The following is a 25,964-nucleotide window of genomic DNA, read 5'->3' as shown; positions in this document are numbered from 1 at the left end:
GCGACACTGTCAGCTTAAGTGATACGAGAAAACAGGACCCATTATTTGGAAGGGCTTGCAAAGACGGGGGCGCTCAATAATCGTCCGGGCCGCACCTGGTAATTCGTCAAAGCCCTTAGACGAGAGGGCCGAGCGAGATCGACACCTGCGGGAACGACGGTCTTCCTCCGAAATCAATGTTCTTGCTGATGAGATCAGACGGCGACTTGGGGTCGGTTTCATTCCTGAGTCCTACTGTTATTTTCTGATAAGACCGATCAATGGCGTGCATCCAGCCAGTAGTAGGGCATCAACGTCCTGCTTGATACAGTGATGGAGATGCATTCATCAACGGTTCAAACGGGCAGCCAACACCATCAAGCGGACTAATGGCTACTTGTTGAACGACTTTATAGAGATCAGATGCCCAATCTGGAGGTGTTGAAGAACGAATCAGGGAGACTCATGTCGTAGACCTGACTCTCTGCTTCCGTGACTATGATTACTGATTGGACCACTTGTCTAGGTGTACCTGTACCTGTACCGAGGAGGTCGACCTCAGATTATCAGCTCCTCGTTTTCCCAGCTAGATCCTGATGGATCACAGATCAGGATTATGAAATCCTCTTTGGGGCCGAGGGAAAGAAAAGGCAGGTCTAGATCAGGGACAAAATCCGAAAGCAGCCTGTAATAAAGGTCGATAAAGTCCATATGTGGTCATACAGGTAGTAGATGGTGAGAAAGAACCTGTGGTCCAAGCTTCTGACCTTATGGATCAATAGAGTAGAAGCTTGGATCACCGCCTTGTGGACTGTGGCCAGCGATACTTACCTGATGTTCAGACCGCTTCAAGGGATACCACAGTAGGACATGATGGATCAATAAAGTGCTGTGAAATGGTGGACAAAAAGTCCCCTAAGCCGAACCCAAGGCACCCGAGGCAGTACCCCTGCTTCAAGGCAGATCTGTTGCTGACCGCCATTCCCAACCTGTCAAACGGACTTTTGGTAGAGCTGTGGCGGGGTGCATGTGGGCTGTTGCAGTACAGTGGTTGACTGATAAGAGGGCTGTGTGGTGTGGCGCTTTTTCGCGGCAAGCCACATCGAGCATCGGACACCGACCTGAGCTCCTTTTGCTGTAAGTCGTGATAGCGTCATCTGTAAGCTTTCTTCGAGATGTTGGTGACAATCGTGAAGCGTCAATGTTCTTGCGCATCGCTCGTGGTCTTTAACGCATCTCAACCCACTCGACAATGATTGAGAGTTCATCTGTAGGTCCACAGTACCACAGTAATCGTGATCTGAAAAACTGCTGATCAAATGCGGAGATGGTATCCTGCTCGTCGTATCATCTCGCAGTTGCTTCGAGAAAGAGTTTGCAATCCCGGATTGACCCGAATGTACACGTGACCCCCACTTTTGACTCCTGCCTTCAAGAGATGCAGACTTCTAACCAATACCAAGGTGAACTTAGGTATTCTTCTTCTCATCTGTCTACAAAGCTCATCGGAAAGTGGACCGAAAGATGGCATCGATCAGTCAAGCAAGATTGTATTGTGCACATGACCCTCGTGCAGCGCTGATCACTGCTGGAACAGCGAGAGCCGCTTCGTATCTTGAACCGTGGCGCAAAATATGTCCATCGACCTTTCTATCCTATCCAGCCTCGAGGCCAAGGTGGAAGCTCGGAAACTCGTTTCTCGGCTGTTGAGACACAAGATAACATCCATTTCCACGGAAAGGGACCCAATTATGCAGGGCCGAGGTGTTGAAATTCAGATCCCTCCTTTTTTCGAGATCTTGAACCCTCGAAAACAGGATTCTAGAAACTTTGGGGATGCCACCAGAAAGCACGTCGACAAGACAACCACCACCTTCAACCACCGCTAAGACTCCACCTGACTAACGCAAGGCTCCTTGCTACTGAACGAAACAATTCGATTTATCCAGGTTTTCACGATCAGAAGGACTCTTCTTGACGCCGACCAGGTATCACAGTAGTCGGTAAGTCCCACAATCCGGACGCTGCCGGACTCACATGTCCAAAAGAACGAGGGCCGGAAATCCAAACCACCAAAATATCGAATCTGATTCAAGCACCCAGTATCATGCCCCTCTTGGCCCCATGTCCATGATCTTCCACAGACGGTTTCCATTTGTCCCTTTTTCTCTATCACTTTGGGCTTCTATCTACTTTCAGTCCGCAGTGTCGCTGTTAATTTCCTGTCAACCCACTCAGCGGATGGCAAGCTAAACCATCGTCCCATTCCGCTGTAGGTGGAATGCCAATCTAGGTCTATATCTGTGGCTGTTCCCTCTGGTCTTTTTCGCGCCGATCGCACGTGCACCATAAACCTGGAAGCTCGTCTAGATAAACAGCCAACTTTGGACGGTTGATCTGCAACCCCAGCTCCTTTTAAGCTTTGCCTGGCTTTATCTCGCATCTATGGACCCCCCTCGTCCTACCCTCGGTGTTTTTGGCAGCGAAGAGTCCAATGTTCTTCCAGAGGGTGGCGAGGGTGGCGAGCCATCCCTGGCCGAGGAGGCAGATCCCGCCGCGGACGCCGCCACCGCCACATCAGATTCGGGACTACAAGAGCCGTCCGATAGATCGCGAGCGCGAGCCTCTCTGGCTTGTTATATGTGTCAAAGGAAAAAGATCCGATGTACAGGAACGTTTCCCTGCGCAAATTGTCAGCGACGAAACTGGTCTTGCAGGTTCGATGCACAGGCTGATGGGAGAAGAAAAGCCAACAACCGCCGCACTGTCCAAGACTTGAACGAGGCTACCGAACAACTGAGACGACAGAGGCAAATGATCTCTGGTATGCTAGCAATCATGAAAGTAGGCGATCGAGACACCATCAGCCATCTAGTACAACGCGTCAGTCAGACTCAAAATCTAGGTGAGATTGCCGAATACATCCGTACTGAAGTGGAAAAGGATGGCAAACTTCAAGAGTCCTTCTTAGCAGTCGACTGGGCAGCTGCTGGATCTCAGCTTTGATCGGCGAGAAGTCGAGGACGGTCCGAACGCTCTACACAACGCGCTATGAGCGCAATCATTGTCCTCGCGCGACCATCGAGCTTCCACAGAAACCGCGCACACAAACCTGTTACGGTATGCCAACATATGACACCAGTAGGCAGAGCAGATACAGTTCGAGAGACGACCGGAAAGGTGTTCGAAAGAGAGGAGGATGCGACACGCACGCATGCATCGTCTAATACAACATCACCTTCGACGAACCCGAGCATTGGAGCAGGCTGCTCATAATCCACACAAAACGAGCTGCTGGAACATCAATCACCTCCTCAGCGAACCGCAGCCGCTCGGCTTATTTCGCTCACACTCTCAGTTCGTCACAATTGTAATGAGAATCCGAGCTCTCCAAGCAAGAACGCCTGTTCCTACTGAATGCTTGTATCGGACATACAATACATCACACGCACCCGATCCGCGCAACCTTCTGGGGGCCTAAGGCACGTGGTATCCGGCTTATACACATTGAGCGAGGTTCGTGTCAGCACTGCCAGGCCGAAGCTCTCCTTCTCAAAACTCCCCACGCAGACGACCGGAAGTTGTGAACAAGCCTGAAGCACAGCATTTTTGAAAGAGGTGGAAGGGATATCTCTGTGTAGTCGCACGGACCTTTGATCCAGGCTTGCGTGCAATGGATGGTCGATCGATATCGCGCTGAAGAGAAGGTTAGACTCGGCTGAATACAAGATAGGTAAGAATGGCTTCACTGGCGCAGGGTGTGAAACCTGCATGCAAACGAGCAACCGACATCTAATGTCCAAGAGGCTCGCAGTGTGCTGTGGCACACACCTGGAAGACGCGTTCAGGTGTGGCCGCCATTAGAACGAACCACGAAGCACGATCACGAAATTACGAAGTATGATGTAGCGTAGGGTAGTCTGGAGACGTGAGTATAAATTTTCCTCATGCTAATCCCCGTAAGTTCTCCTCATACAAATCAAAAGCTCGGCACGCACAGGGATGGAGATATGAGCCATCGATTTTAGAGATAGCTTCGAACCAAATATCGACCCTTTTCTGCAAGTCGAAATGTTTTTTTGATGACGCCGAAGCTTTCTCCAGCAAGGTCGTCATCCTGACTACCGTACCTGCTAGTAGATAACATACCCCCAAACATACTGCAGAGCACGAGGGCCTTGCAGATTAGCGGAGAATCATTTAGGTACCCGGCTAATCAAGCTTGCCTCAGGCTCCATACCCTGACCTCCGCTTCTGGTTGAAAGCACAGGCGCCGACAATCCAGCTCTCGTGGTATTATACTGGGCGAAATGAGCCCAGCCACTCCACAAAACCTTGCCGTACATGGACGGCAAAATTGCGGCAGTGCCCAAGCCAACTGCGTTCAGCTTTTGTGTAGGAGAAATGGCGGAACCTCAACGGCATCGGAGGCGGCTATCTGATGGGACTGCCAAATTGCACTGCTGTCCCGTGCCTGGCTACCAGCATGATAGCATTTTTAAGAAGCCAAGTCCTCTTTCGGTGATGATATCAAGTCACCCATCTCCGGCGGTCGAAGGCATTGCTCTCGGGAGAGCGATACCCTCTGCCCGTTCGCCAGGCGGTAGTCAGGTCAGCATGATAGGTCAAGCTGGACCATACAACCCCAGTGTGTTGATAGTATTGCATTGCTGCAGGCCAAGCAACATGGGCAATAAGCAGCCTGCTCCTCCGGCCCCAGGTTGACCAGGGAATGTTGACATATCTTCACCCGAGTATTGGCTCCATGTCGTCAATCATCAATCGTGAACAGCGAAACATCCTTCGCCAGCATTCTTATGATGCTGCCCCATCAACTTCCATTCCGCCCACCTGGCGCACAGCGCCCTCGTTCTTGTCAAAGACAGCGATCAATTCAATCTTAAACTCTGACATGCGCACGCCGAAGATCTTGAGTATGGACGTTTGTCTCGAGTCTAGCGTGTCTCCCTCTTTACAGACGAGATAGCCCTCCTCATCGTCCATCGAGCCTTCAGGATGTTCCTCCAGTACCACTTTCCCCTTGACAAGGCGCGTCGGCACGCCAAGTTTTCGGAGCATGGGCTCGATTTGAAGCGGTAGTGGATCTTCTTCACCTCCTGGCACACCGTACATGGTGTGCAATTCACCGGGCGGGATTCTGATCTCTTGTGTTGCTGTCGTCCCACTTCTTGCGTAGTCCAGGTTGAGATAGTCGTCGAAGTATTCTTCAATCTCGGAAGGCTCGCGGCTGGTGAATAGTAGTCCAACCTCGCCCTTCAAGTACGGTCCCAGTGCGCTAACGCCAGGTACACACTCTGTTTCGGCGTTGTGACCCAGACTGACCATCATGACTTTTGTCTTGCCCATCATTATTCTTGAATCATCGAAGTCGGTTCGGACTTTTTTAAGGAAATTGTTCCGCACATTTTCGACGCTGAAGACCCAGATGTAGTTGTAGTTTTCCGCGGCTTCCTGCACATTTGCGCCCAGTCGACGGACAAGTTCTTTGCGGTTCTTGTGGGTCTTGGAGGTATGGACGACACGAGCTCGCTTGGAGTTGGCCATCTTGGAGCTTGTATGGACGAGTCGATCAACTTCTCCTCGATCAGTGGTGGCTTGGGAACGGAGTAGGATGTTGAAAACTGCGGTGTCGAAAAAATAATTATCTCGATTAAACTGCGCCGAAGATCAGCCGGCGCGGAGTTGCAGGTCGGACAACTCAGCACTAACTAAGGTTGCTCAACCTGCCCAACGCCCTACTCAGCTCATCTTGCGGCACGACCTCATACAAGACCACACCTGTTGTTCACTCTTTTCGTCCTTTTAGCCCTGTTGCGCTTTTGCTTGCTTTAAGAACTGAAAAGCACTCTCGAAAAGATGGAGAATCAGACGCCGCGACGACCTACTACGTCCACCCCAACACAAAAGTACCTCATAGCATATAATGCGGTCTGCCTCGGACTATGGTCAATCGTTACCCTCCGCGCATTGATTCTGATACCGACACTGGCCACCTTCGGAAAGCTCGAGGGGCTTTTTGAAGCGCTGTTCCCGATGCTCAAATGGACTCAAACAATAGCCCTCCTCGAGGTTGTACACGCTGTGGTGGGCCTCGTCAGAGCTAGCCCGATCACCACGGCAATGCAGGTGGCTTCGAGAATACTGGTGGTGTGGGTAGTGCTTGAAATGTACCCCGAGATTGTCGTCAGTACCAACATCTACGGACGCCAGGTACCGGGGTCAACAACGGGTCCGATTGCGTTTTCTGGGATCCTTACGGCATGGGGAATCACAGAGATTATTCGCTACGGATTCTTTGTGTGGAAAGCGGCCGTTAGTGAGAGGGTGCCCGCAGCTTTGACGTGGTTACGATACAACACCTTTTTCGTCCTATATCCCGTTGGCATTACCAGCGAATGTTTGCTCATGTACTTGGCTTTGGCACCGGCTGCGAAGCAAGGGAAGAGCGTTGACCTGCTTTTGAAGATCGTGCTTGGGATTTATGTCCCTGGAAGCTATATCTTATACACGCATATGATGACACAGCGACGAAAGTCTTGAAAGGAAAAGGAAAGTCGGCTTAAATGTATTGGTGGGCGATCTTGGAAAGGAATAGCTACGAGCAACCAATCGGCCCTGAGAGTCTGTTTTTGGAGGCTGAGCGAACCAGGGGCACATCCAGTGGAGAGGGACCAGCAAGCAAAGGGAGCCCGGACATGCTCTACATAGATATCAGCAAGGAAGGTGGAACAACACGAGTATCCAAGGTAGTGAAAACATCTCATCCGTCGGATTTGTATGGGCATATCCCAGTTTCCTTATTAAGAGAGTGTTTGCGGAGTAAATGTTTTGTCCGACGATAGTGCGTCATTGCCTCGACATTTTTTGAGCGTATTGAAACCGCTCCGACTGCGCCCAAACGTCCGTCTTTTGTAAACAATAAAGTCGCCATTCATTTCTACGTGGAGCCTGGCGCTCCCTGTTCTGCACGAGAAGTCACAGCCTTTCCCGCACCTCCCAATCTTGCGCTTGATCGAGAATGCCGTCCATACCGCCCTCAAAACTCATTGCCCTACAGTCAAACGCGCAGAACATTCGCAACATATGCATCCTCGCCCATGTTGACCATGGCAAGACTTCCCTCTCAGACTCCCTCATTGCCACAAATGGAATCATATCACCAAAGATGGCGGGCAAAGTCCGTTATCTGGACTCTAGACCGGACGAGCAAGTACGAGGCATCACAATGGAGAGTAGCGCCATTAGTCTATATTTCAGTATGATGCGGAGGCAGCAGGAGAACGTGGAGTCCAAGAAAGAGGAATACTTGATAAACCTGATAGACAGTCCCGGACATATCGATTTCTCCTCAGAAGTCAGTACCGCTTCACGACTATGCGATGCCGCAGTGGTTCTGGTCGACGCTGTGGAAGGTGTGTGCTCGCAGACAGTCACGGTGCTGCGGCAGGTATGGATAGAAAAACTGAAGCCCCTACTGGTCATCAACAAGATCGATCGCTTGATCACCGAATTGAAGATGAGTCCCGCCGAAGCATATTCACATCTCGAAAGAATCCTGGAAGGTGTCAATGCTGTTATTGGCGGCTTCTTTCAAGGCGAAAGAATGGAGGAGGATTTAGAGTGGAGAGAAAAGATGGACCAGAAAAGAGCGGCGAAAGACCAGCAGAAACAGGATGCCTTGGACGAAAATGCCAGTGAGGCCGATTTGGACCAACAGTACGAGGAGCGAGACGACGAGGACTTGTACTTTGCGCCGGAGAACAATAATGTCATCTTCGGAAGTGCCATTGATGGGTGGGCTTTTACAATACGACAGTTCGCGGGCATCTATGAGAAAAAATTGGGCATAAAAAGATCAGTACTAGAGAAAGTGCTATGGGGAGAGTTCTACCTGGATCCGAAGACCAAGAAAGTTCTAGGAGCAAAGCATCTCAAAGGCCGGAGTCTCAAACCCATTTTTGTTCAGCTTGTCCTGGAACCTATATGGCAAGCCTACGATGCTACAGTGGGAGTCAGTAGTGGGCGTGGTGATCCCGCCCTACTGGAAAAGATCACGAAATCATTATCGATCAACCTACCAGCTCACATTGCCAGATCCAGAGACTCCAAAGCGATATTGCAGGCCGTCTTCTCGTCGTGGCTCCCACTATCGACGGCTCTTCTTGTCTCTGTAATCGAATACCTTCCGAGCCCACCGAGCGCACAGGCAACACGATTACCAGAAATGATCGACGATCTAGTCAGTGCAAAGTACATTGATCAAAATCTAAAAGAGTCAATGATCAACTTCAACACGACCAAAACGGCACCCGTCGTCGCATATGTCAGCAAAATGGTGGCCATACCCGAAAGCGAGCTCCCTTCTAAGAGAAGAAAGCTTGGAACCACACTGACAGCAGATGAAGCCAGAGAGCTTGCAAGGCAGAAGCGCGCCGAAATAGCAAAGGCGCAAACCGATGCTGAAGGTGCAGCTAGCGCCAACGGGATCACGAATGGCTTGAACAATACAAGGATAGGCGAAGAGGACGGAGAGGATGTTACACAGGAACAGCCTGAAGATCCGGAGCACCTAATTGGCTTTGCAAGGTTGTTCTCGGGAAGTTTATCTGTAGGCGATGAAGTCTATGTTCTGCCACCCAAGTTCAATCCTGCGTTCCCACACGCATCTCCGGAGCCAAAGAAAGTTCCTATAACAGCTCTCTATCTTCTTATGGGCCGCGCGCTGGAGCCTCTGGACAAGGTTCCGGCAGGAGTGGTTTTCGGAATCGAAGGACTGGAAGGACATGTCCTAAAGACTGGCACGCTATGTTCGCAACTAGAAGGAAGCGTCAACATGGCCGGCATAACCAGTCTGAGTCAACCCATTGTCAGAGTTGCCCTGGAACCGACGAACCCTATGGACCTTAACAAGATGATCAAAGGCTTGAAAATGCTGGAGCAAAGCGATCCCTGCGCCGTATACGAGCAAATGGAAAGTGGTGAGCACGTCATCCTCACGGCTGGAGAACTGCATCTGGAACGGTGTCTCAAAGACCTGCGGGAGCGCTTTGCGCGTTGCGATATCCAGCCAGGTGAACCGATCGTGCCGTATCGCGAGACCATTGTCAAAGCCGAGGAGATGGAGCCTCCGAAGAATAAGGATCTTCCGCGAGGTACGGCCATTGCCGTGACGGCTTCAAAGACAGTGTCGGTGAGATTACGAGTGCGGCCGTTACCGCGCAATGTCACAGATTTCCTCATCAAGACTGGACCCTCGATCAGGCGACTCTACGCTGAGAAACAGAGTCAAGAAGATGCACAGAAGGACGGGGACGGAGCGGAAACGGAAAACAGCGAGACGGTGGCTGATTTCAGCAACGATGCCGGCCATGATAGGGGCATCCTCTCTTTACAGGAGTTTCGGAAGCAACTTCAAGTGGCGTTTGACGAAGCTAAGGAAGAAAAGGAAGTATGGCAGAAGGTAATACCTAGAATCTGTGGGTTCGGTCCTCGGCGAGTAGGCCCCAATGTTCTCATTGACGCTACTGGTACGGATACCTGCAAGCGTTTCTTGTTCGAGCAGCACGAACTCGAAGACGTCGAGGAAAGCAATGGTACGACGAATGGCCATAAAGCAGAAGATTCTTCTCCGACAAAACCCACGCAAGACTTCTCGGACACCATCGCATATGCTTTTCAACTTGCCACGTCGCAGGGTCCTCTGTGCAGAGAAACTACGCAAGGCGTGGCCGTCTTTCTGGAGGAGATCATTCAGCAGGAGGCCACCGACAATTCAGATCCGGCTGGTGAGTCGGGCCGCTTGACTGGTGAGCTCATAACATCTGTTCGTGAGAGTATCCGGGCAGGGTTCTTGGACTGGTCACCACGTATCTTGCTTGCCATGTACAGCTGTACAATCCAAGCCACTCCCGAGGTTCTTGGAAAAGTGTACAGCGTACTGACTCGACGACGTGGTGCAATTCTGTCCGAGTCTCTGCTCGAGGGGACGCCGTATTTCACCATCGAAGCAACATTGCCTGTTGCCGAGAGTTTCGGTTTCAGCGAGGAGATCCGGAAACGAACTTCAGGGCTGGCACAGCCAATGCTGAAATTCGTGGGTTTCGAGGTGCTTGATGATGTTGATCCATTCTGGGTGCCGAAGACTGAGGAAGAGCTTGAGGATCTCGGTGTCCATGGTGAGAGGGAGAATGTGGCGAAGAAGTATGTCGATGCCGTCAGGAGGAGGAAGGGCTTGCTGGTCAGAGGTGCCAGGGGTGGACGTGAAGCTGAGAAGCAGAAGACGTTGAAGACGAACTAAATAGCGTTCTTCATTGAGAAATTCATCATCTTGACGATGGAAACCTCCGTCATTCTGGCTCGTCGAAAGACAATTTGATCTTCTTGCCTTTCTTTTTCGCAGCCCCGGCATCCTTCTTCTTTGCGACCTTGACTTCTCCATTCGTCTCTTCCTTTCCGATTGCCGAAACGACTTTGTCTCCATCGTCGTCTTCGGCGCCAACCACTCTCACAGCTTTGCGTTTCTTCATGCCTCCAATCTCTGTGACTTTCTGCCTGTCGCTTGGTTGCTCTTTTCCTGGTGCCTCGTCGTCATTTTTCACCTCTTCGGGGCCGGTTTGTTGATCGTGGTCTTCGCCTTGCTTCTGTCTCCGCTCGAATTCTGATTTCTCTACCAGCTCACCCTGTTCGTCCACTATGACCGGATCGTCATCATCATCGCCAGTCTTCAGTCTGTCCTTCTTTGGCCGGGCGATCTGGACATTGTGTCTCCCATCCAGGCCACCGTACTCTCCCCGCATTCTCCGCAAGAATGCTGGTTCATGTTTGTCATACTCAAGATCCTTCGCCTTGAATGCCATGTTGAGATCCACTGAAAAACATGGGTTGGGATTTATGCCATATGGTAAATCGCTGTCTAAGGTTAACATCGTCAAGTTTGAACAAAAAGCATAATCACGTGAACAATCACGTGGTGATAAGGACTAATCTATGACTTTATGATTATTGGAAAGTGCAAAACCCCTGCCACCTGCGTTCGCAGCCTTGCCTCCTGAATGGCTGACCATCCTTGACAACCTGCACATTCATATTCCTAGACCATGGCGGCCTATACATGGCCAACTTGATGCAATCTTCCAGTCGCATACATGCTCTGGGCCCCTACGCCCGCGCAATGCGCGCGTGGCTACATTAGAACTTCGCAAAAATGCAGGTTACGCCAACCATATGCCTTGCGGGCGACCGCCATCCTACGACGACACTATGCCAGCGACATTGCTCCTTCCAACACCACTTCTCAGACCGATCGCAAGGACGGCCTTGCGCAATCGGCAACGTCCAGATATAATGACATTGGTGTACAACAGCTGAGCGACTACATCCACCCTCAAATCTTCCCTGCAGGCGCCACGCGACCACGAACGGATCTCGTTGAATTGTCCAAAGACCATCTTCGACGTCATGAGCTATTGGGAAAGAACCAAGACAACACTTCCGCCATTGGTTTTGACACTCCGCCAATCCATGGCACCAGCTTGGACGAACACTTCACGAGGTTGGGCATGTATGCCGCGGAACCCTACCTTTCCTATGGCAAAGCCTTTGTACGCGCAAACACCCCTCAAAGGCCTCGAAAATGGGTCATCAGAAGCGGGTGGACAAAGTACAACTCCGACATGACGACGGAAGAGGTGGGCGCGCCTGATGAGACCATGTTGTCATTCGATGTTGAGACCTTGTGGAGGGAATCACCATTTGCCGTCATGGCTACAGCTGCAAGTCCTGATGCTTGGTACGCCTGGATTTCACCCTATCTGCTTGGCGAGACAGACAATCCGAGACAACTTGTTCCCTTGGGTGACCCCACGAAGCCTCGAATCGTGATAGGACATAACGTGGGATATGACCGAGCACGGGTGAAAGAGGAGTACGATCTTCAGCAATCAAAAAACTTTTTCATCGATACCATGTCTCTGCACGTCGCGGTCAATGGTATGTGCTCAAGGCAAAGACCGACTTGGATGAAGCATCAGAAGAACAGGGCCTTGAGAGACAAGATGGCGGGCGATCACAATTCGCTTGAACTGGAACGGATGCTTGAAAGTAAGATGCTGAGCGAGGAAGAGGAGGAACTGTGGGTCGGCCGAAGCTCCATCAACTCACTGCGCGATGTTGCAAAGTTCCACTGCGGTGTAACTATCGACAAGAGCCAGCGAGACTATTTTGGTGAACTCGATCGGGATGGCATTCGGGAAAGGATCGAAGAACTGCTTGATTACTGTGCTGCAGATGTGTCCATCACTCATCGCGTCTTCCAAAAAGTCTTTCCAAACTTCCTGGAGACTTGCCCCCACCCAGTCAGCTTCGGCGCTCTACGGCATCTTTCGTCCGTCATCTTACCAGTTGACAAATCTTGGGATGAGTATCTCGAAAGAGCGGAGAACACGTTTCAGCAAAGGTTGAAAGATGTCGAGGAAAGACTTCTACGACTGTCCGAGGAAGCGCTGGCGGTCAAGGGCCAGCCAGATGTGTATAACAATGATCCCTGGCTCAGCCAGCTGGACTGGGCTGGTCAAGAGATCAGATACAAAAAGGCCAAGAAGAAGGGCGAGGAGCCTGTGCCGGTTGCCCGACAGAAAATGCCAGGAGCGCCGAATTGGTACAGAGACTTATTCATGTCGAGTACATCACCCATTAGTTTGACTGTGCGGACACGAATTGCCCCGCTCTTGCTGAAGCTCTCCTGGGATGGATATCCGTTGGTTTGGTCCGACAAACATGGATGGACATTTCGTGTACCGAACAAGGAGGCTGCGAAGTATGAACACAGCAACGTGGTCAGCTGCGACATGGACGAAGAGACAAATGAGACTCTCAAGTTGGATACTAAGCACATCTATTTCAAATTACCGCACAAGGATGGTCCGACTGCTCGCTGTGCTACACCTCTCGCGAAGGGGTTTTTGCAGTACTTCGAAGCAGGGACCTTGTCTTCACAGTTCGCCCTTGCAAAGGAGGCTTTGGAGATGAACGCTTCATGCTCATACTGGATCTCCGCCCGAGATCGGATCACCTCTCAAATGGTCGTCAAGGAGGCCGATCGAGATTCGTCACTGGCCGGAAAGTCTGAGCAAGGGTTCATACTGCCTCAAATCATTCCGATGGGCACAATCACACGGCGTGCAGTGGAAAATACCTGGCTGACTGCCTCGAACGCCAAAGCCAATCGTGTCGGGTCAGAACTGAAGGCCATGATTAAGGCTCCTCCGGGATACTGCTTTGTTGGTGCCGACGTCGACAGTCAAGAGCTGTGGATTGCATCGCTTGTGGGCGACGCTCAATTCCAACTTCATGGTGGCAATGCTATCGGATTTATGACATTGGAAGGAACGAAAGCTGCAGGCACCGATTTGCACTCTAAGACGGCGAAGATCCTTGGTATTTCCCGTAATGACGCGAAAGTGTTCAACTATGGTCGCATTTACGGTGCTGGTCTCAAGTTTGCTGCCACCCTGCTCCGACAATTCAATCCTTCTTTATCGGAGAAAGAAACAAACGACATTGCATCCAAGCTTTATAAGGAGACGAAGGGTACTCGCACCAGACGGAAAGCGCTCGGCAGTGGTACCTTCTGGCGTGGAGGCACGGAGTCATTCGTCTTCAACAGGCTGGAAGAGTTCGCCGAGCAAGAACGTCCGCGCACTCCTGTTCTTGGTGCTGGCATAACTGAGGCTCTCATGCGACGATTCATCAATCAAGGCTCCTTCATGACCTCTCGTATTAATTGGGCTATTCAGTCCTCGGGTGTCGACTATTTGCATCTCTTGATTGTCAGTATGGACTACTTGATCAAGCGTTTCAATCTAGACGCACGCTTGGCAATTACCGTGCATGACGAAATTCGATATCTCGTCAAGCATGAAGACCGATATCGAGCAGCTCTAGCACTCCAGATCAGCAATCTCTGGACCAGAGCCATGTTCAGCCAGCAGATGGGCATCGAGGATCTTCCGCAATCATGTGCGTTCTTCTCAGCCGTCGACCTTGACCATGTCCTACGTAAAGAGGTGGATATGGACTGCGTCACGCCCAGTCATCCCGAGAAGATCCCACATGGCGAGAGCCTGGATATCAATCAGCTTCTTGCCAGAGGTGAAGAAGCCTTCCTGGACCCTGGGATTGTCCCAAAGACAGGCCCGATCGATCTGAGTCAGTACTCCTATACTCCTCGACAGAGCGTCATGTCTAGTCTCAGCGGCTCGAATGACGTGGCATATATCCGCGCACAGATCACCGACGACGAAAAGGAATTGAAGTCTATCATTCGGGACGTCGAGAATGAGTCATCATCGACCAACGACGGCAACAAGGACGACGGGTCTAAGGGTTCGGGCTTGCCACGAGGCCGACGGCCGAAACCCAAAGTGCCTGTCCCTCCGCACGCGCAGCCTCAACGTGCCATGCTCATGGAAGTCGAAGACCGGTGGAGCATGGGATACAATAAAGCACTGAACGGCGCGAATCATAAACCCTGGTTGACAGAGCGCAAAGCCCCATTGACGAATCGCTGGGCGAACGATGGGTGGGAAGTGTAAGACTACATGGACCTGGATTGTATGAAGTTATGCCCAAAATGTTGTTGCGGTTCTACAGTACGGTATTCCACAGTGTACCTATGTTTGGCTGATCTAGCGCTGGCGTCTTGTTTAGTAGTTGGCCTTACTGGGAGATGACTTGAGTCAATCAATGTACATCTATATCTGTACTGCTAATTGTACGATGGTGTTGAATGAATATCAAATGAAAGCTGAACCAGAGATAACGCTCAACCGCCTGCTCGCTGTAAAACAGAAACCCCGAACTTTTCCACCTATTCACACAGAAAACAAACATCTGAAACAAGTGTCAAAGACACAAAGTAGAAGTTCAAAGGTTGACAGAAGTGTACGCTATTCCGCGACAACCCAGAGTATTCCTTGACAGAAACTGCCTATGCGTACGCAGCCCATCCACAATACAGGACAGCAAGATTCCTCTCATCCGTGGCCTGACGAATGAGTTCATTTACCGTGGCCTCCACGCTCAGTGCCTTCCCAAGCTTCTTCGCGACGATAGTCAGCGCGCGATTAGCCTCGCTCGGCTCATTGGCATCTCTCCGGCTTGCGATACCGATAGGGTCGCCCCCTGCGAACCCGACGCCCGAAACCACAGAGGCACCGGCCGCAGCTTCAGCTTGCTCGTTGTTCTCCTGCATCTTCGCCAGACGCAGTGGTGAGATGGACCACGAATGCAGAGGGTCATACCTCAGCACGTCAAGGATGGTCATGATAGCCTCCTGCTCGCGACGGAGAGCTTCGAGAGTAAAATTGCAGCAGCGTCGGAACACGCCTTCGACACCGGTCAGGCCCATTCCGTCGACTAGGTCGCGCGTCAGCCGGAAAGGGACGACTTCTGGGATTGGTAAGATCCGGCCTGCTTCGAAAGCCACGCCGAGGTCGATGTGTACCACTTCGCCGGACTTTTCGTCGAGGAGGATATTGTGGCCGTGCCGGTCGCCCAGGCCCAGAACATGGCCGAGAATACTGATGGCGGCTGTCGACCGACTGTAGTTCAGACGCTTGTAGAACCAGTCGTCAGGGTCTTGAAAATTCTCCATGAAGAAAAAGCGCATAACTGGGTGGAAGTTGGCGGTGACCTGACGGTATGCGCGAATGCGTTGATCTAGTGGTTTGGTCTGTGCGTCGCCAACATCCTTCCTGCATTTGGCTGGCTTGAAGTCCTTGGGAAAGTATCGTGCATGGGCTGGCAGGAGGTAGTCATGAAGTGGTATAGTATCCTTGACGAACTCGATGATACCAGTGTTGGTTGTCAATGGGATCACCTTGTAAGTCCGTATTCCCAGATTCCGCTGTCGTGTGGCGCGGTGGTCTTTCAGCAAGTCCGATACTTGTTGAAAGACTTGCTCCATGATAGCGTCCTGACGGAGATCGTCATTACCACCTTTGAGAAGCATTTTGTGTCGAGAACCGTCTGAAGCGATTGTGGTGACGATCTTGGGGGCCGATATACCACCTGCAATGGAAATTTGCTGGTCAAAGTGGCTGAATGTAGGCAGGTGTGAATAGTTTCGATCAGTTCGGAGCGGCGTGTTCAGCGTCGGTGGAGGAATTTTTATGGTCGACTCATTCAAGGCGCGCTCGAGTTTCTGTGCCGACGGCAATTGGCGCAGCTGAATCTTTGCTCCTGTCTTGACATCTTTCTCAGACACTCGATCCAAAGCAACACGATGATACGCGATGGATGAATTGTGAATCGCGATCCAGATCGCAGCAGACGGGCTTTTCTTGTTCACCAGTTCGGCGAGTTTGAGCGCCGCAGCGTTTCTGGACACTGCCACTTCATCCTGCTTCTGTCCCTTGCTCTTGCTTGCCGCGAAGAGCTGGTACAGACTGTGATATGGATGATCAGAGCAAATGCGAAACATCAGACCCATCAGGAGCTTCTGGAAGCTGTCTTTGGTGTCCTGTAACCGAGAAGAGAGCTGGTTGACAAGATTGGCAAATTTGACTGACGGGACCGAAGGAAGATGCTTCCCTACAATCTCGTTCGCCGTCACGCTTTCAGCTTGATTAAGCCAGAGAGCGACAAAGCGGAGGGTGTCACTAGCGTAGTCATCCGAGGCTCTCATCGAGAGCATGTAGTTCTCCAAACAATTGAGAATGAGGTCTTCCCGGTTCTTTTGAACGCGCTGCCACTCCTGCTCGTCGAGTTTGAACCATGTCTTGGCTCTTTGCAGATGGTTCAACAGTGTTTTGCTTTCATCTTTACCGCGGTTTTTGATCAATTGCTCGAGGTCGTGAACCTCAGCAAGTTTGCGGTCTCTAATTTTGCTGATTCGAGTGAAATCATCAAGGTTGTCAGTGTCCTGCAGCTGGGTATCGCAGAAAGCAGCAAAATTGTGGAACACTCTGCCAGCGTCCGAGCCCGAGCCGCGGCCGTGTAGTTCTTTGTAGGAAGGTACGAAGTATTTCGCTATGATCTCGTCAGGCTTTTCAAGGCGAGCTTCGGCGACCTTATGACCCAAGTCAGTCAATATCTCAGCCTTGGTGACCGCAATGGCTTGTTTCGCAGTGTCATCTCGGGCTTTCAATTTCTGCAAAATGCCAATGCACGCAGATGCTTCGTCTTGAGCCCATAAAGTCCTGGCGAGATCGTACTGGACGGCAACGTCGATCTTTAGTCCTGACTGGATAGCGACTTGGTTGAGTTCAGACAGGTACATAGTCCGATTTAAGCAGAATTGAGGCGCATCATAATGTGACGCAATGTCGAGGGATCCGCGTACAGCTCGGACTTCGTTCAGCAGCGCTTGATGCGAGTTCAGAGAGACCATAGTTTGCAGGTTGTTGTTTCGACGGATAGCAGCGAAAGTGGCTTCTCTGCCAACCAGTATGGGCGACAGTCTTCCAAACTCTGTAAGCTTGGTTCGCTTGTTTCTTTCCTCGATGGCCGCCCATGCCAACCCTGACCCCTCCAGGGTCGTTGCTTGAATGATCTGCTTGGATTCTGCAAACACAGCCAAGTGTGAGAGGACGTCGCCAGTACGTTTCTTGTCAGAAAGCCCATGCTTGATTGCCGCTCCAAGGGCGAGGAATGAGTCATCCATTTCGCCGATCAGGATCTCTCTGTTCAAGTTGCCGTTTAGGCTTCGAAGAAAGGACGCCATGCTCGACGAAGACAAAGTGTGATCTTCAACAGGTTGTACGTCCCATTCCTGGCCCGACAAGCTTGAATCCTGATTTTCCATGTTATTTGCGACGTAGTCCACATATCCGTAATGTTTCTTGACGGCCTCTGATAAACCTTGCATATTGGCTGCACTCAAGCTCGACGCGGTCAACCGTGCGACATGGGTCAGTGATTCCGCCTGCTCACTAATCCTGAGCTGTGAGTCGAGCATTGCACTGTGGAAGGAAAGTGACTTCTGACTTGCGCCCTCGTGGCTCATCTTGCTTATGACTGCTGTTAGATCGAGGTCCTCACGCTTCCCATAGAAAAAGTCGGGGTCGTCCACATTCTCGTAGATCCTCGACACGACATCGTCTGGCATAGCATTTGTTATTGCGAACGACTTCCGGGAAGAGCGTCCCGACTGGAGCTGGGTCTGAGTCTGCTGCAATTCTGAGAGTAAGAGGGCTTCATGCCACATCTGACACTCAGCTGCGGCGACAGCGGCATCACCAAAGTCTATCTCGAGCCAAGCGTTTCTCTGGGCTAGATTGGACTCGTTAGGATGTCGGCATCTTTGCAGGTATAATAGCGTCTTGAGCGATAGCCGACAAGCTACTCTCGTGGAGTTTGTGTTGATGCTCATAACTCGGGAAAATTCCTGGGCAAGCTTGTCTTTCCACACTTGTTGACCATTGACCTCATGGAGTAAGATTAAATGCACAGTATAGGGCAGCAATATACCGGCTGAAGACGGTACCGCAGCCAGCAGAGGCTTGAGAAAACTCAATACAGGGTCGTGGGTGGCTGTTCCACACATCTTCTTGAGTAGGTCCGCCGCCCAAGGCTCATATGCTTCAGCGGAGGTGGAGGAAATCTTCAAGTCGTGAGAATGTCGGGTAGGAGGGCAAGGGAACTTCTTGAACCTCAGCTCTTGGACGAACGCTCTGTTGAAGTCGGGTTGCAGAACAGCATCTTGGCTCCTCTTATCAAGGGCACTGAAGATGAGCTGTAACGTTCTCTCAGCAGAAGCCGATTCAGCCGGACTGAACTTCCAGACCATATCAGCCAAGTACTGCAGGATGCTTGTGTAGGAATGTATGGCTTCCTGATCTTGCCCAGCCGGCTCAATCTCCGCTGGGTACTCGGCGGACTTTTCGCTGCTCGCGTTGAAGACCAAGCCTTGCATGACATGACCCCTACCGATTGCTTCGGTGGCCCACAGGAGAAATGACGGGTTCAAATCAAGTCTCCTGATCAGAGTCTTGAGTATTCTCGAGAAGTTTTCTGCATCACGGTCATCCCCGAGAATATCATCTGTGGGGTCCGTGGCTGGGACGAAATCTCGACATAAGATCTCGATGGCAAGGTCAAAATGAAGATCAGCCAAAAGCGGAGATTTTGTGCTGCGGTCTGAAAGAAGGACGTAGAGCAGGCTCCCTTCGCTTGTACTCTTTGAACTGTTGCCTGCGGCAGTGATGGCCTTTGCGTGTTGCACCAGCGAACCGAAAGTTGTCTGTGGCTCTTCAGATGCTTCCGGGTGGTTCAGTGACTCCAGGTAACCACCGAGAAAAGCTCTGAAGTCTTGCGCTTTCGTCATCGTTGACAAGAAATGACTCTCTTGTGTGGTACTGTCTTGTGAAGAACTGATGAAGCCGACAAGAGAGGCGAAGACAGCCACTCCCAAGCCAGCTACAAACGACAAGTTGCCACCGAGGAATGGCTTACCATGATTGAGGAGGTATTTGTAGATGCCCATTGTATCTTCAGCACAATCAAACATAGTCAGGTAAGGGCGGAGGTTGTGGAGAAGCATTTCCAGAGGGTAACCCTGTAAAGCTATGGGGCCAGCCAAGCTGATGGCAATGCGAATCTTCCGGATGATGCTGCAGATATGCAATGGACCTAGGGCTGGTTCTGCATTATCGAGTAGCTGTCTGTAGACATGTATCAGCAAGGCAGAGGTCCATACTTCGCTTGCTTGTAGTTCGAGGCGCTGATACAAGTAGTTCAATTCGTCAAGGAGGCATCTGGCGCGAAAAGATGGTTGTTGTGCCAAAGGAGGTTGAGTGTTGGAAGTGGAAGCACTGTGCATTTCGTTCCAGGCCTCAAAACCTCCCATATGTTGATTCTTCTCGAGCATCTTGTCGATCCCTCGATCGTCTTGGAGTGATATAATGAGACGCGAGATTATCTCAGGCAGGTTCTGGCCGAGTAATTTCACGTAAAGGTCAGACCCGACTTCCTTGCGGATCAACTTTTCAGACCCATCGTACAGTCGCTCCTGTTTGGGCAAACTCGATTCTGAGGAAAGCGCGTATGCTTCGGCAAACGAGAATTCTTCCACCAGCAAGGATTTCCAGTCTTGCTTGACCACCTCTGTCAGCTCTGCAGCATGGCTGAAACCACGAAGAGATATCTGCCCGGTAAGCTCCGCAATGTTGTCAAAGATCAAGTCTTGCAGAGATGCGTACTTGAAGGCACGGTATGGAATCTTGGACAAAGTCTCCTTCGACAACCAGGTATAGAATATCTGCGGAGCGAACAGATTGAAGAGTTGTCTCGGTTGTCTGAGCTCAAGTGCTCCGCATGTCTTCTCAATGCAGACAGCCGCCAGTGGAGTAATCGAAGGTACGTTGGCAACAGTTTCAAACAAATGATAAGTTGCCTGCCGCAGCACTGTGTGCCAACGAGCACCCAGCGCCGCTACAACATAAAGTCGCACAGCAATTCCCTCTTTCTTGTCAGGATCGGACGGTAGATTCTCAACAATGTCATCAAAGATCGCTTGGTGTTGTGTGGAGACATACTTTTCAAATATTCGTGACAGCTTTCCTGCAACCTGGTACTTCTTCGCCGCATTGCTGAATTGCAGGATTTGAAGTAGTGTTGTTCTAGGCGAGGGAAGGTCTTCCCCTCGGAAGGAAACATTCTTTTGCAAAAGAACGTCGACCAGTTCAGCCATGACAGACAGCACTCGCGGCCCTGCGATACCTTTACCGAGTGCAATGTTGAGGAACCAATAGTAGATGTCGAGGGCGATTCCGGTGAGATCGTCGTCTTCTTCCGGAGATGACCAAAGTTCCATTAGGCCACGCATGGTAGTGAGGCAAAAGACGAGAGCTGCTTCGCATCTTTCATAAGCCTCATCCTGCAAGAATTTCTGCGCAATGTTGCTGAGTAGACTCTGTGCGTCGCCACGAGCAATGCCGGGATTGAGACCGAGGAAATCTTGCACAGCTCCACGGGCTGCAAGAAGAGAGGTAGCATCCAATGACAATATCTCGTTCACAATCACGGAACTAGGCGCAGGATCGAGCGCACCGCGCGATTTTACACTTTGCAAGGCCGTGATCAGCTCCAATCTAAACTTCGCCAACAACGCCGAGGAGTCTGGGCAGAGCCGTAGGTCAAGTCTCATCGCGTTGAAGGTGATTGAGGTCTGGCTGCGTTGACTATTTTGTGAGTCCCATACTTCCGCATCCAAGAAGTCAAAGTCTGACGGGTCATTGGTCTTGCTTGATGGTTGACCCTCGACGGTCAGCCTCAGAGCTGATTCAATGACCGACTGATACTCTTCGCAAGAGACCTCGGGATCCGTGTGAGAAAGCTGGGTATGAAGCCCGATCACGCAGTCACAGATGCGAGTCGCAATGTTGCGGAATGAATCACCACTCTGGCTGCGCACAAACCGTTCGAGAATGTCGCGGCTTCTCGGATAGAGTCGATCAGGGCGAGATTCGTGGACCAGTTTGCTACAACGGGTCCAGACAGCAGACGCCACTGTTGACGCCACGGCAAGGATAGCCACAACATCATTTGTAATGTTTGAGCTTCTTTCGGCATGAATAATTTCCCATGCTTGGATGAACTCTGTCAATCGGCCAGAAAGGAACTCGAGCACAGATCGAGTCAACCTAGAACGGACAAGTGGGTCAACATGGTGGAGGTCAGATCGACTCCGTTGGACACTTTGGTCTTCTTGTGAAGGTAGACCAAGGAGAAAATGGAGAAATCCAGCGTCGTCGGAAGGTATCAGGGACATCCTCCATAAAGAATGAGCTGGCGACCAATCTGGTCTGCTACTGGTTGAGTCAAAAGTCCCACAAATGGAGACCAACAGTGAATACAACAACTCGGGTTGAGCATGCGAGGCAACGTGCGCATTGTGGAGGCGATCCAGACTGGAGGCTGGCATCGATTAGCACTGCTTCAGAAGCGAAGACAAAACAACTTACGCAGGGTCCACTGCACACTCAACCAGCCGAGTACTTTGAGGCAGAACGTTTCAAAGCGCTTGTCATCGTCGAACATGTTCAACCGCAGGGTGGTGGCGACCATGTCAAGCGCGGTGTCGGTGAGAATGCACGGTCCGTTGTTGCCGCCACCGAACAATGCTATGTCCACCAGGCCACCGGTCGTTGCCGGACCAAGGATGCGAGTCTGAAGAATGACGTTCATAGTGTGGCATGCCGCCCTGACACATGCAGGGATAGACAATGCTCTACGAGCGGATTCCCAGACCTCAAGCCAGACACTGGAAGCGACCTTGATACCAGGTGCGTTGTGGAGCAATAATCTGTATAGTATGGTTAGCGATGATATATGCAACCCCGAGCTCTTACCTACCGAGAGAACACCAAGAACGTCCAGGACTGAATGTTGCCATCTTCGTGCCGCAGGTCATGCAACAGGCTCGAAAGTCCACGGAGTGACTCCGCTTTTGTAGGTTGAGGCTGATCAAAGAGAAAGAGAATAATCTGCAAAGCCACCAGCTTTTCTTGTCCTGACCCAAGCCGCGCGATCTCCAAGACCTCGTCGAAAGGGTCTTGAATCTTTTGTCTCTTGCGGGGTATCTCTACTGGCAATTCCGCAGGTGGCGTAGCTTGATTTTGATTACTCACCCTCAGGATAAGACAAGCTATGATCGACAATGTCATCCAGCATGACAGAGCCTTGCAAGAGTCTCGTAGGGGCATAAATTGCCTCAGTTGCAGGGGGAGAAGCTGTCCTGGCCTTGACATCTGCATGTCGTCAAATTGCAGAATGTCTCTTTCGCTTCTCGCTCGATACTCCGACCACAGTTTGTCCAGGAGCGCTTGCAGACTTTCCTTATCAATTGACAGCCATGGGTCTCCCGTAGTAAGGAAGAGGTACCGACAAGTAAACAACGTGACAAGCATCTGTTCTCGTAATAAAGATGATCGTGTGGACCATAATCGCCGCGTGATAGGGATCAGCCTGGAAAGCAGGCTTTGGGTGAAGGCGACATTCTCTGTCAAAGAAACAAAAATGATGTTGTTCAAAGTTTCGAAAATTACTTCTTGAGCTCTGGTAGCAGATTGCAGGAGAGTCAGAAGTGTCTCGGCAATGGCTTCTGAGCGTGACATGACGGGAGCGTTTGTCGTAGAAGTCAGGCTTCTCAGAGCAGCAACGATATCGGAGGCGTGCGATGCAACATCTCTTCCAGCACTTCTGGCAGTTCTTTGGCTCAATCGTACTGACTGCTGGTGGCCATTCCGTGAAGCCGTGCTAGTGTCCCGACTCGAGATGAAATCATCAGTACCTGGTTCATCCTCCAGACCTGTGGAAAGTGAAGACAGAGTGAAGTCGACGTAGCTTTGCCATTGTTTGGACCGCAGATGTTCGGTATGCGGAGCGTATTCCAGGATTGTTCTGAAGCTCTTGAGATAGTCGGTCTTCAATGGTTCGCAGAACGTCCCATCAGCCGAGGGAAGCGTGTCTGCAATATGGTCCAACACGGAAAGAGCAGTCTTGAAGCTGAGTCTGGGGGTGCCGGCCTCCACCACAAGGCGGAAGGCAGCGGCTGCAACTTCCAGTCGAGATGCTGCATTGTTCTTGGTCGTTGGCTTCGTGGCTCGGAAAAATGCTGGCTTCTCCTTGTAGACAATCTTGTATAGCAGTTCAAGAATCTTGTGGAAGATATCGTCCTCAAGTACATCGCTAGACAAAAGTCAGTCTCAGCGTCCTGCGATTTTGGGGAGTGATAAGATCTGATGATTACATTTTTGAGGCGACCTTCTCTTGCCCCAGGACGCGTTTCAGATCTGGTTCGTCAGTATAGGATAAGAGGGACAAGAAGCTAATCGGTATACCTTCAAGACCTTCTCCTCTCACGTGTTGTGTGTCTGCCTCGAGCTTGGCTGTGATGGAGACGTTAGTTTGACAAGGCTGAACAATTAGGTGATCTCGGCAAAGCCAACACGTACCAACAGCTGCCACAATGACGCTGACCTCCGCCATCTCTCCGGCGAGGAATTATGTCTCGAACTCAAGCACATGTTTGAGCCCACGAGATTGGGAGATTGTGAACGACTTTATAAGCATGGAATTGTTTGCTACAGGGCAGTGCTTGAGGCAGGAGCATCTGCTTGAAGTTGTACCTGGCCTTGGCGTGTCGAGCAGTGAATCAGCCACGAGATTCGATCAAACATCACGTGGCTGGCGCCGAGGTCTTGGCGCTTATTTAAGCAAGATCTTTTAGTACAGCCTTTGGTAGACCTCAACCCTTTTGATATCTTACGGCATCTCACATCCAGTCGAGACCGATCAGGGGCGCCAGAATACTGGTCCACTCACGTTCAGACCGCGACAATCGAAAAAACTTCTTTCCACTTCAACCCAAATCGTTTGTGTAGTAAGTACGCCATTGTCGTAGTTAAATTAACAGATGTTCTGCACTTATTGCTCCGAAGTAATAATGCCAGCCATTCCCATGCCCGTGCCGACACACATCGAAGTGACTGCAAGTGGTCTGCCCTGCCTTTTCAACTCGGACAGTGCCGTCACCACCTGTCTGACCCCTGTGCAGCCGAGAGGATGCCCCAATGCTCTAGAAACGTTTGTTAGCAAGCAAAGAATGACTTGGTGCGGAGAGAAAACACATACATGGCGCCACCTCTCGGATTGACTTTGCTTCGTTCAAGATGGAGCTTTTCCACGCAATAGACAGCCTGGGATGGAGCGTTAGTGAGTGTGCACGACTCGGGAAGGGTGATTCTCAGCCTACCATGGATGAAAATGCCTCGTTGATCTCAAACAAGTCGATATCTGAGGTGCTTAGCTGGAATCGGTCCAGGATTTTGGGGATGGCGATGCTGGGGCCAATGCCCATGATGCGCGGCTCCAAACCGACGACGGTGGCGCCGACAAAGCGTCCCAGGATTGGAAGGCCTAATTCTTCCGCCTTGGAGCGCTTCATCAGTAGCACGCCAGCAGCGCCGTCCGTGATCTGGCTAGCGTTACCACCGGTCGTGTGGCTTGGGGCCCACTGGGGAAAAGCACTTCGGATCTTGGCCAGGGATTCCACCGTCGTGCCGGAACGGATACCATCGTCGGCGGTGATGACACGGCTTTCAACAGTACCCGTCTTAGGATTCTTGAAGGACACAGCGACGGGCGTGATTTCATCGGTGGACCATCCTCCTTTCTGGGCCTTCTCAGCGAATTGAAAGCTTTCTGCGGCGTATTGATCCATTTTTGCACGGGAGATGTTGAATTGACCGGCTACATTCTCACTCGTCTGGCCCATTGGCTGTTGGGTTTGGCCTGCCAGCGGGTGGGAGGTGATCTTTTCGTTCATGGCCGGAGCGCCGTTGTCCGGTGTGGTCGACATGCTCTCGGCGCCGACGGCGATGCCAACTTCGATGGCGCCAGTCATGATTTGGCCAGCGATGGATTGAATAGCCAGCAGACCTGAAGAGCAGAAGCGGTTGCATACCGACGATGCGGTCGTCGCAGGGAATCCGGCAGTCAAAACGGCGGCGCGAGCTAGATACGCCTGGTCCGATGCCAGGACATTCCCTACACAGATATCTTGCACCAAGGCTGGATCGATGCCGCTCTTTTCGCGCACTGCGGAGAGGACTGCGATGAGCAGCTCCTCGAGCGGTGTGTCTTTCAGGCCCCCTTTTCTGGCTTTCGTGAGGGGAGTTCGCGTCGCAACGGTGATCACTACATCGGACGGGCCCCGTTGCAGAATCACTTTCTTCGCGTCAGGCACCGGGCCCAGTTGATTCATAATGATGTCCAGACGTTGCTTGCCTCTCGAGGTTGAAGATGACATCTTGATGGCTCACAGGAGTCTTGCCCGAACAAAGAGAAGGACTAGAAGGCAGTTTACCGTTTTCACGTTGACCGTGCAAGAGCAAAGGTGCTTATTTCTACAACACAGGTTGCTGACGACAACGGGTGAATGATTGCCTCGGTATAACATGTGG

General features: G+C 51.3%; 8 protein-coding genes across 8 annotated transcripts; 4 read left to right on the top strand and 4 right to left on the bottom strand.

Moving 5' to 3' along the window:
* The first annotated feature begins 2,279 nt into the window (after positions 1-2,279).
* On the top strand, positions 2,280-3,187 carry EDD37DRAFT_184361 (uncharacterized protein). The gene has a single exon (XM_062810006.1). It carries the CDS (start codon positions 2,425-2,427, stop codon positions 2,983-2,985), a length of 561 nt encoding a protein of 186 aa, XP_062665964.1. The 5' UTR covers positions 2,280-2,424; the 3' UTR covers positions 2,986-3,187.
* Positions 3,188-4,749: 1,562 nt separating this feature from the next.
* EDD37DRAFT_184353 (50S ribosomal protein L10) lies at positions 4,750-5,662 on the bottom strand. Its single transcript, XM_062810005.1, has one exon. The coding sequence runs from the start codon at positions 5,542-5,544 to the stop codon at positions 4,795-4,797; it is 750 nt and encodes a 249-aa protein (XP_062665963.1). The 5' UTR covers positions 5,545-5,662; the 3' UTR covers positions 4,750-4,794.
* A 70-nt stretch (positions 5,663-5,732) lies between these two features.
* Positions 5,733-6,818, top strand: EDD37DRAFT_641788 (3-hydroxy acyl-CoA dehydratase). Its single transcript, XM_062817332.1, has one exon. It carries the CDS (start codon positions 5,857-5,859, stop codon positions 6,538-6,540), a length of 684 nt encoding a protein of 227 aa, XP_062665962.1. The 5' UTR covers positions 5,733-5,856; the 3' UTR covers positions 6,541-6,818.
* A 40-nt stretch (positions 6,819-6,858) lies between these two features.
* Positions 6,859-10,322, top strand: EDD37DRAFT_184336 (elongation factor EF-2). Its single transcript, XM_062810004.1, has one exon. It carries the CDS (start codon positions 7,019-7,021, stop codon positions 10,295-10,297), a length of 3,279 nt encoding a protein of 1,092 aa, XP_062665961.1. The 5' UTR covers positions 6,859-7,018; the 3' UTR covers positions 10,298-10,322.
* Positions 10,323-10,346: 24 nt separating this feature from the next.
* EDD37DRAFT_613332 (uncharacterized protein) lies at positions 10,347-10,856 on the bottom strand (the record flags this gene model as incomplete). The annotated part of the gene is made up of 1 exon (XM_062815439.1): positions 10,347-10,856. One exon carries the CDS (start codon positions 10,854-10,856, stop codon positions 10,347-10,349), a length of 510 nt encoding a protein of 169 aa, XP_062665960.1.
* Positions 10,857-11,035: 179 nt separating this feature from the next.
* Positions 11,036-14,742, top strand: EDD37DRAFT_641786 (DNA polymerase gamma 1). Its single transcript, XM_062817331.1, has one exon. The coding sequence runs from the start codon at positions 11,145-11,147 to the stop codon at positions 14,589-14,591; it is 3,447 nt and encodes a 1,148-aa protein (XP_062665959.1). The 5' UTR covers positions 11,036-11,144; the 3' UTR covers positions 14,592-14,742.
* Positions 14,743-24,129, bottom strand: EDD37DRAFT_641785 (ataxia telangectasia mutated family protein). The gene is made up of 6 exons (XM_062817330.1): positions 23,955-24,129; positions 23,841-23,888; positions 23,750-23,792; positions 22,354-23,688; positions 21,963-22,303; positions 14,743-21,915 (listed from the first exon to the last, which is right to left on the bottom strand). The coding sequence occupies exons 1-6, from the start codon at positions 23,986-23,988 to the stop codon at positions 14,987-14,989; spliced, it is 8,730 nt and encodes a 2,909-aa protein (XP_062665958.1). The 5' UTR covers positions 23,989-24,129; the 3' UTR covers positions 14,743-14,986.
* A 297-nt stretch (positions 24,130-24,426) lies between these two features.
* Positions 24,427-25,810, bottom strand: EDD37DRAFT_570105 (3-ketoacyl-CoA thiolase; the record flags this gene model as incomplete). Its single annotated transcript, XM_062814259.1, has 3 exons — positions 24,427-24,577; positions 24,634-24,698; positions 24,755-25,810. 3 exons carry the CDS (start codon positions 25,808-25,810, stop codon positions 24,427-24,429), a joined length of 1,272 nt encoding a protein of 423 aa, XP_062665957.1.
* Between the last annotated feature and the right edge of the window lie 154 nt (positions 25,811-25,964).

The sequence above is a fragment of the Exophiala viscosa genome (genome assembly GCF_022695815.1).
Source record: "Exophiala viscosa unplaced genomic scaffold EDD37scaffold_14, whole genome shotgun sequence".
Taxonomy (NCBI): Eukaryota; Fungi; Ascomycota; class Eurotiomycetes; order Chaetothyriales; family Herpotrichiellaceae; genus Exophiala; species Exophiala viscosa.
This window is presented reverse-complemented; position numbering and strand designations above follow the sequence as displayed.

Bases quoted from the DNA above. Each gene is read 5' to 3' on its own strand.
- EDD37DRAFT_184361 (XM_062810006.1), top strand. From the start codon at position 2,425: ATGGACCCCCCTCGTCCTACCCTCGGTGTTTTTGGCAGCGAAGAGTCC.
- EDD37DRAFT_184353 (XM_062810005.1), bottom strand. From the start codon at position 5,544: ATGGCCAACTCCAAGCGAGCTCGTGTCGTCCATACCTCCAAGACCCAC.
- EDD37DRAFT_641788 (XM_062817332.1), top strand. From the start codon at position 5,857: ATGGAGAATCAGACGCCGCGACGACCTACTACGTCCACCCCAACACAA.
- EDD37DRAFT_184336 (XM_062810004.1), top strand. From the start codon at position 7,019: ATGCCGTCCATACCGCCCTCAAAACTCATTGCCCTACAGTCAAACGCG.
- EDD37DRAFT_641786 (XM_062817331.1), top strand. From the start codon at position 11,145: ATGCTCTGGGCCCCTACGCCCGCGCAATGCGCGCGTGGCTACATTAGA.
- EDD37DRAFT_641785 (XM_062817330.1), bottom strand. From the start codon at position 23,988: ATGGCGGAGGTCAGCGTCATTGTGGCAGCTGTTG. The intron at 22,304-22,353 runs GTAGGTAAGAGC...CATACTATACAG, and splicing joins ACGTTCTTGGTGTTCTCTCG to ATTATTGCTCCACAACGCAC. The intron at 21,916-21,962 runs GTAAGTTGTTTT...AATCGATGCCAG, and splicing joins GAGTGTGCAGTGGACCCTGC to CCTCCAGTCTGGATCGCCTC.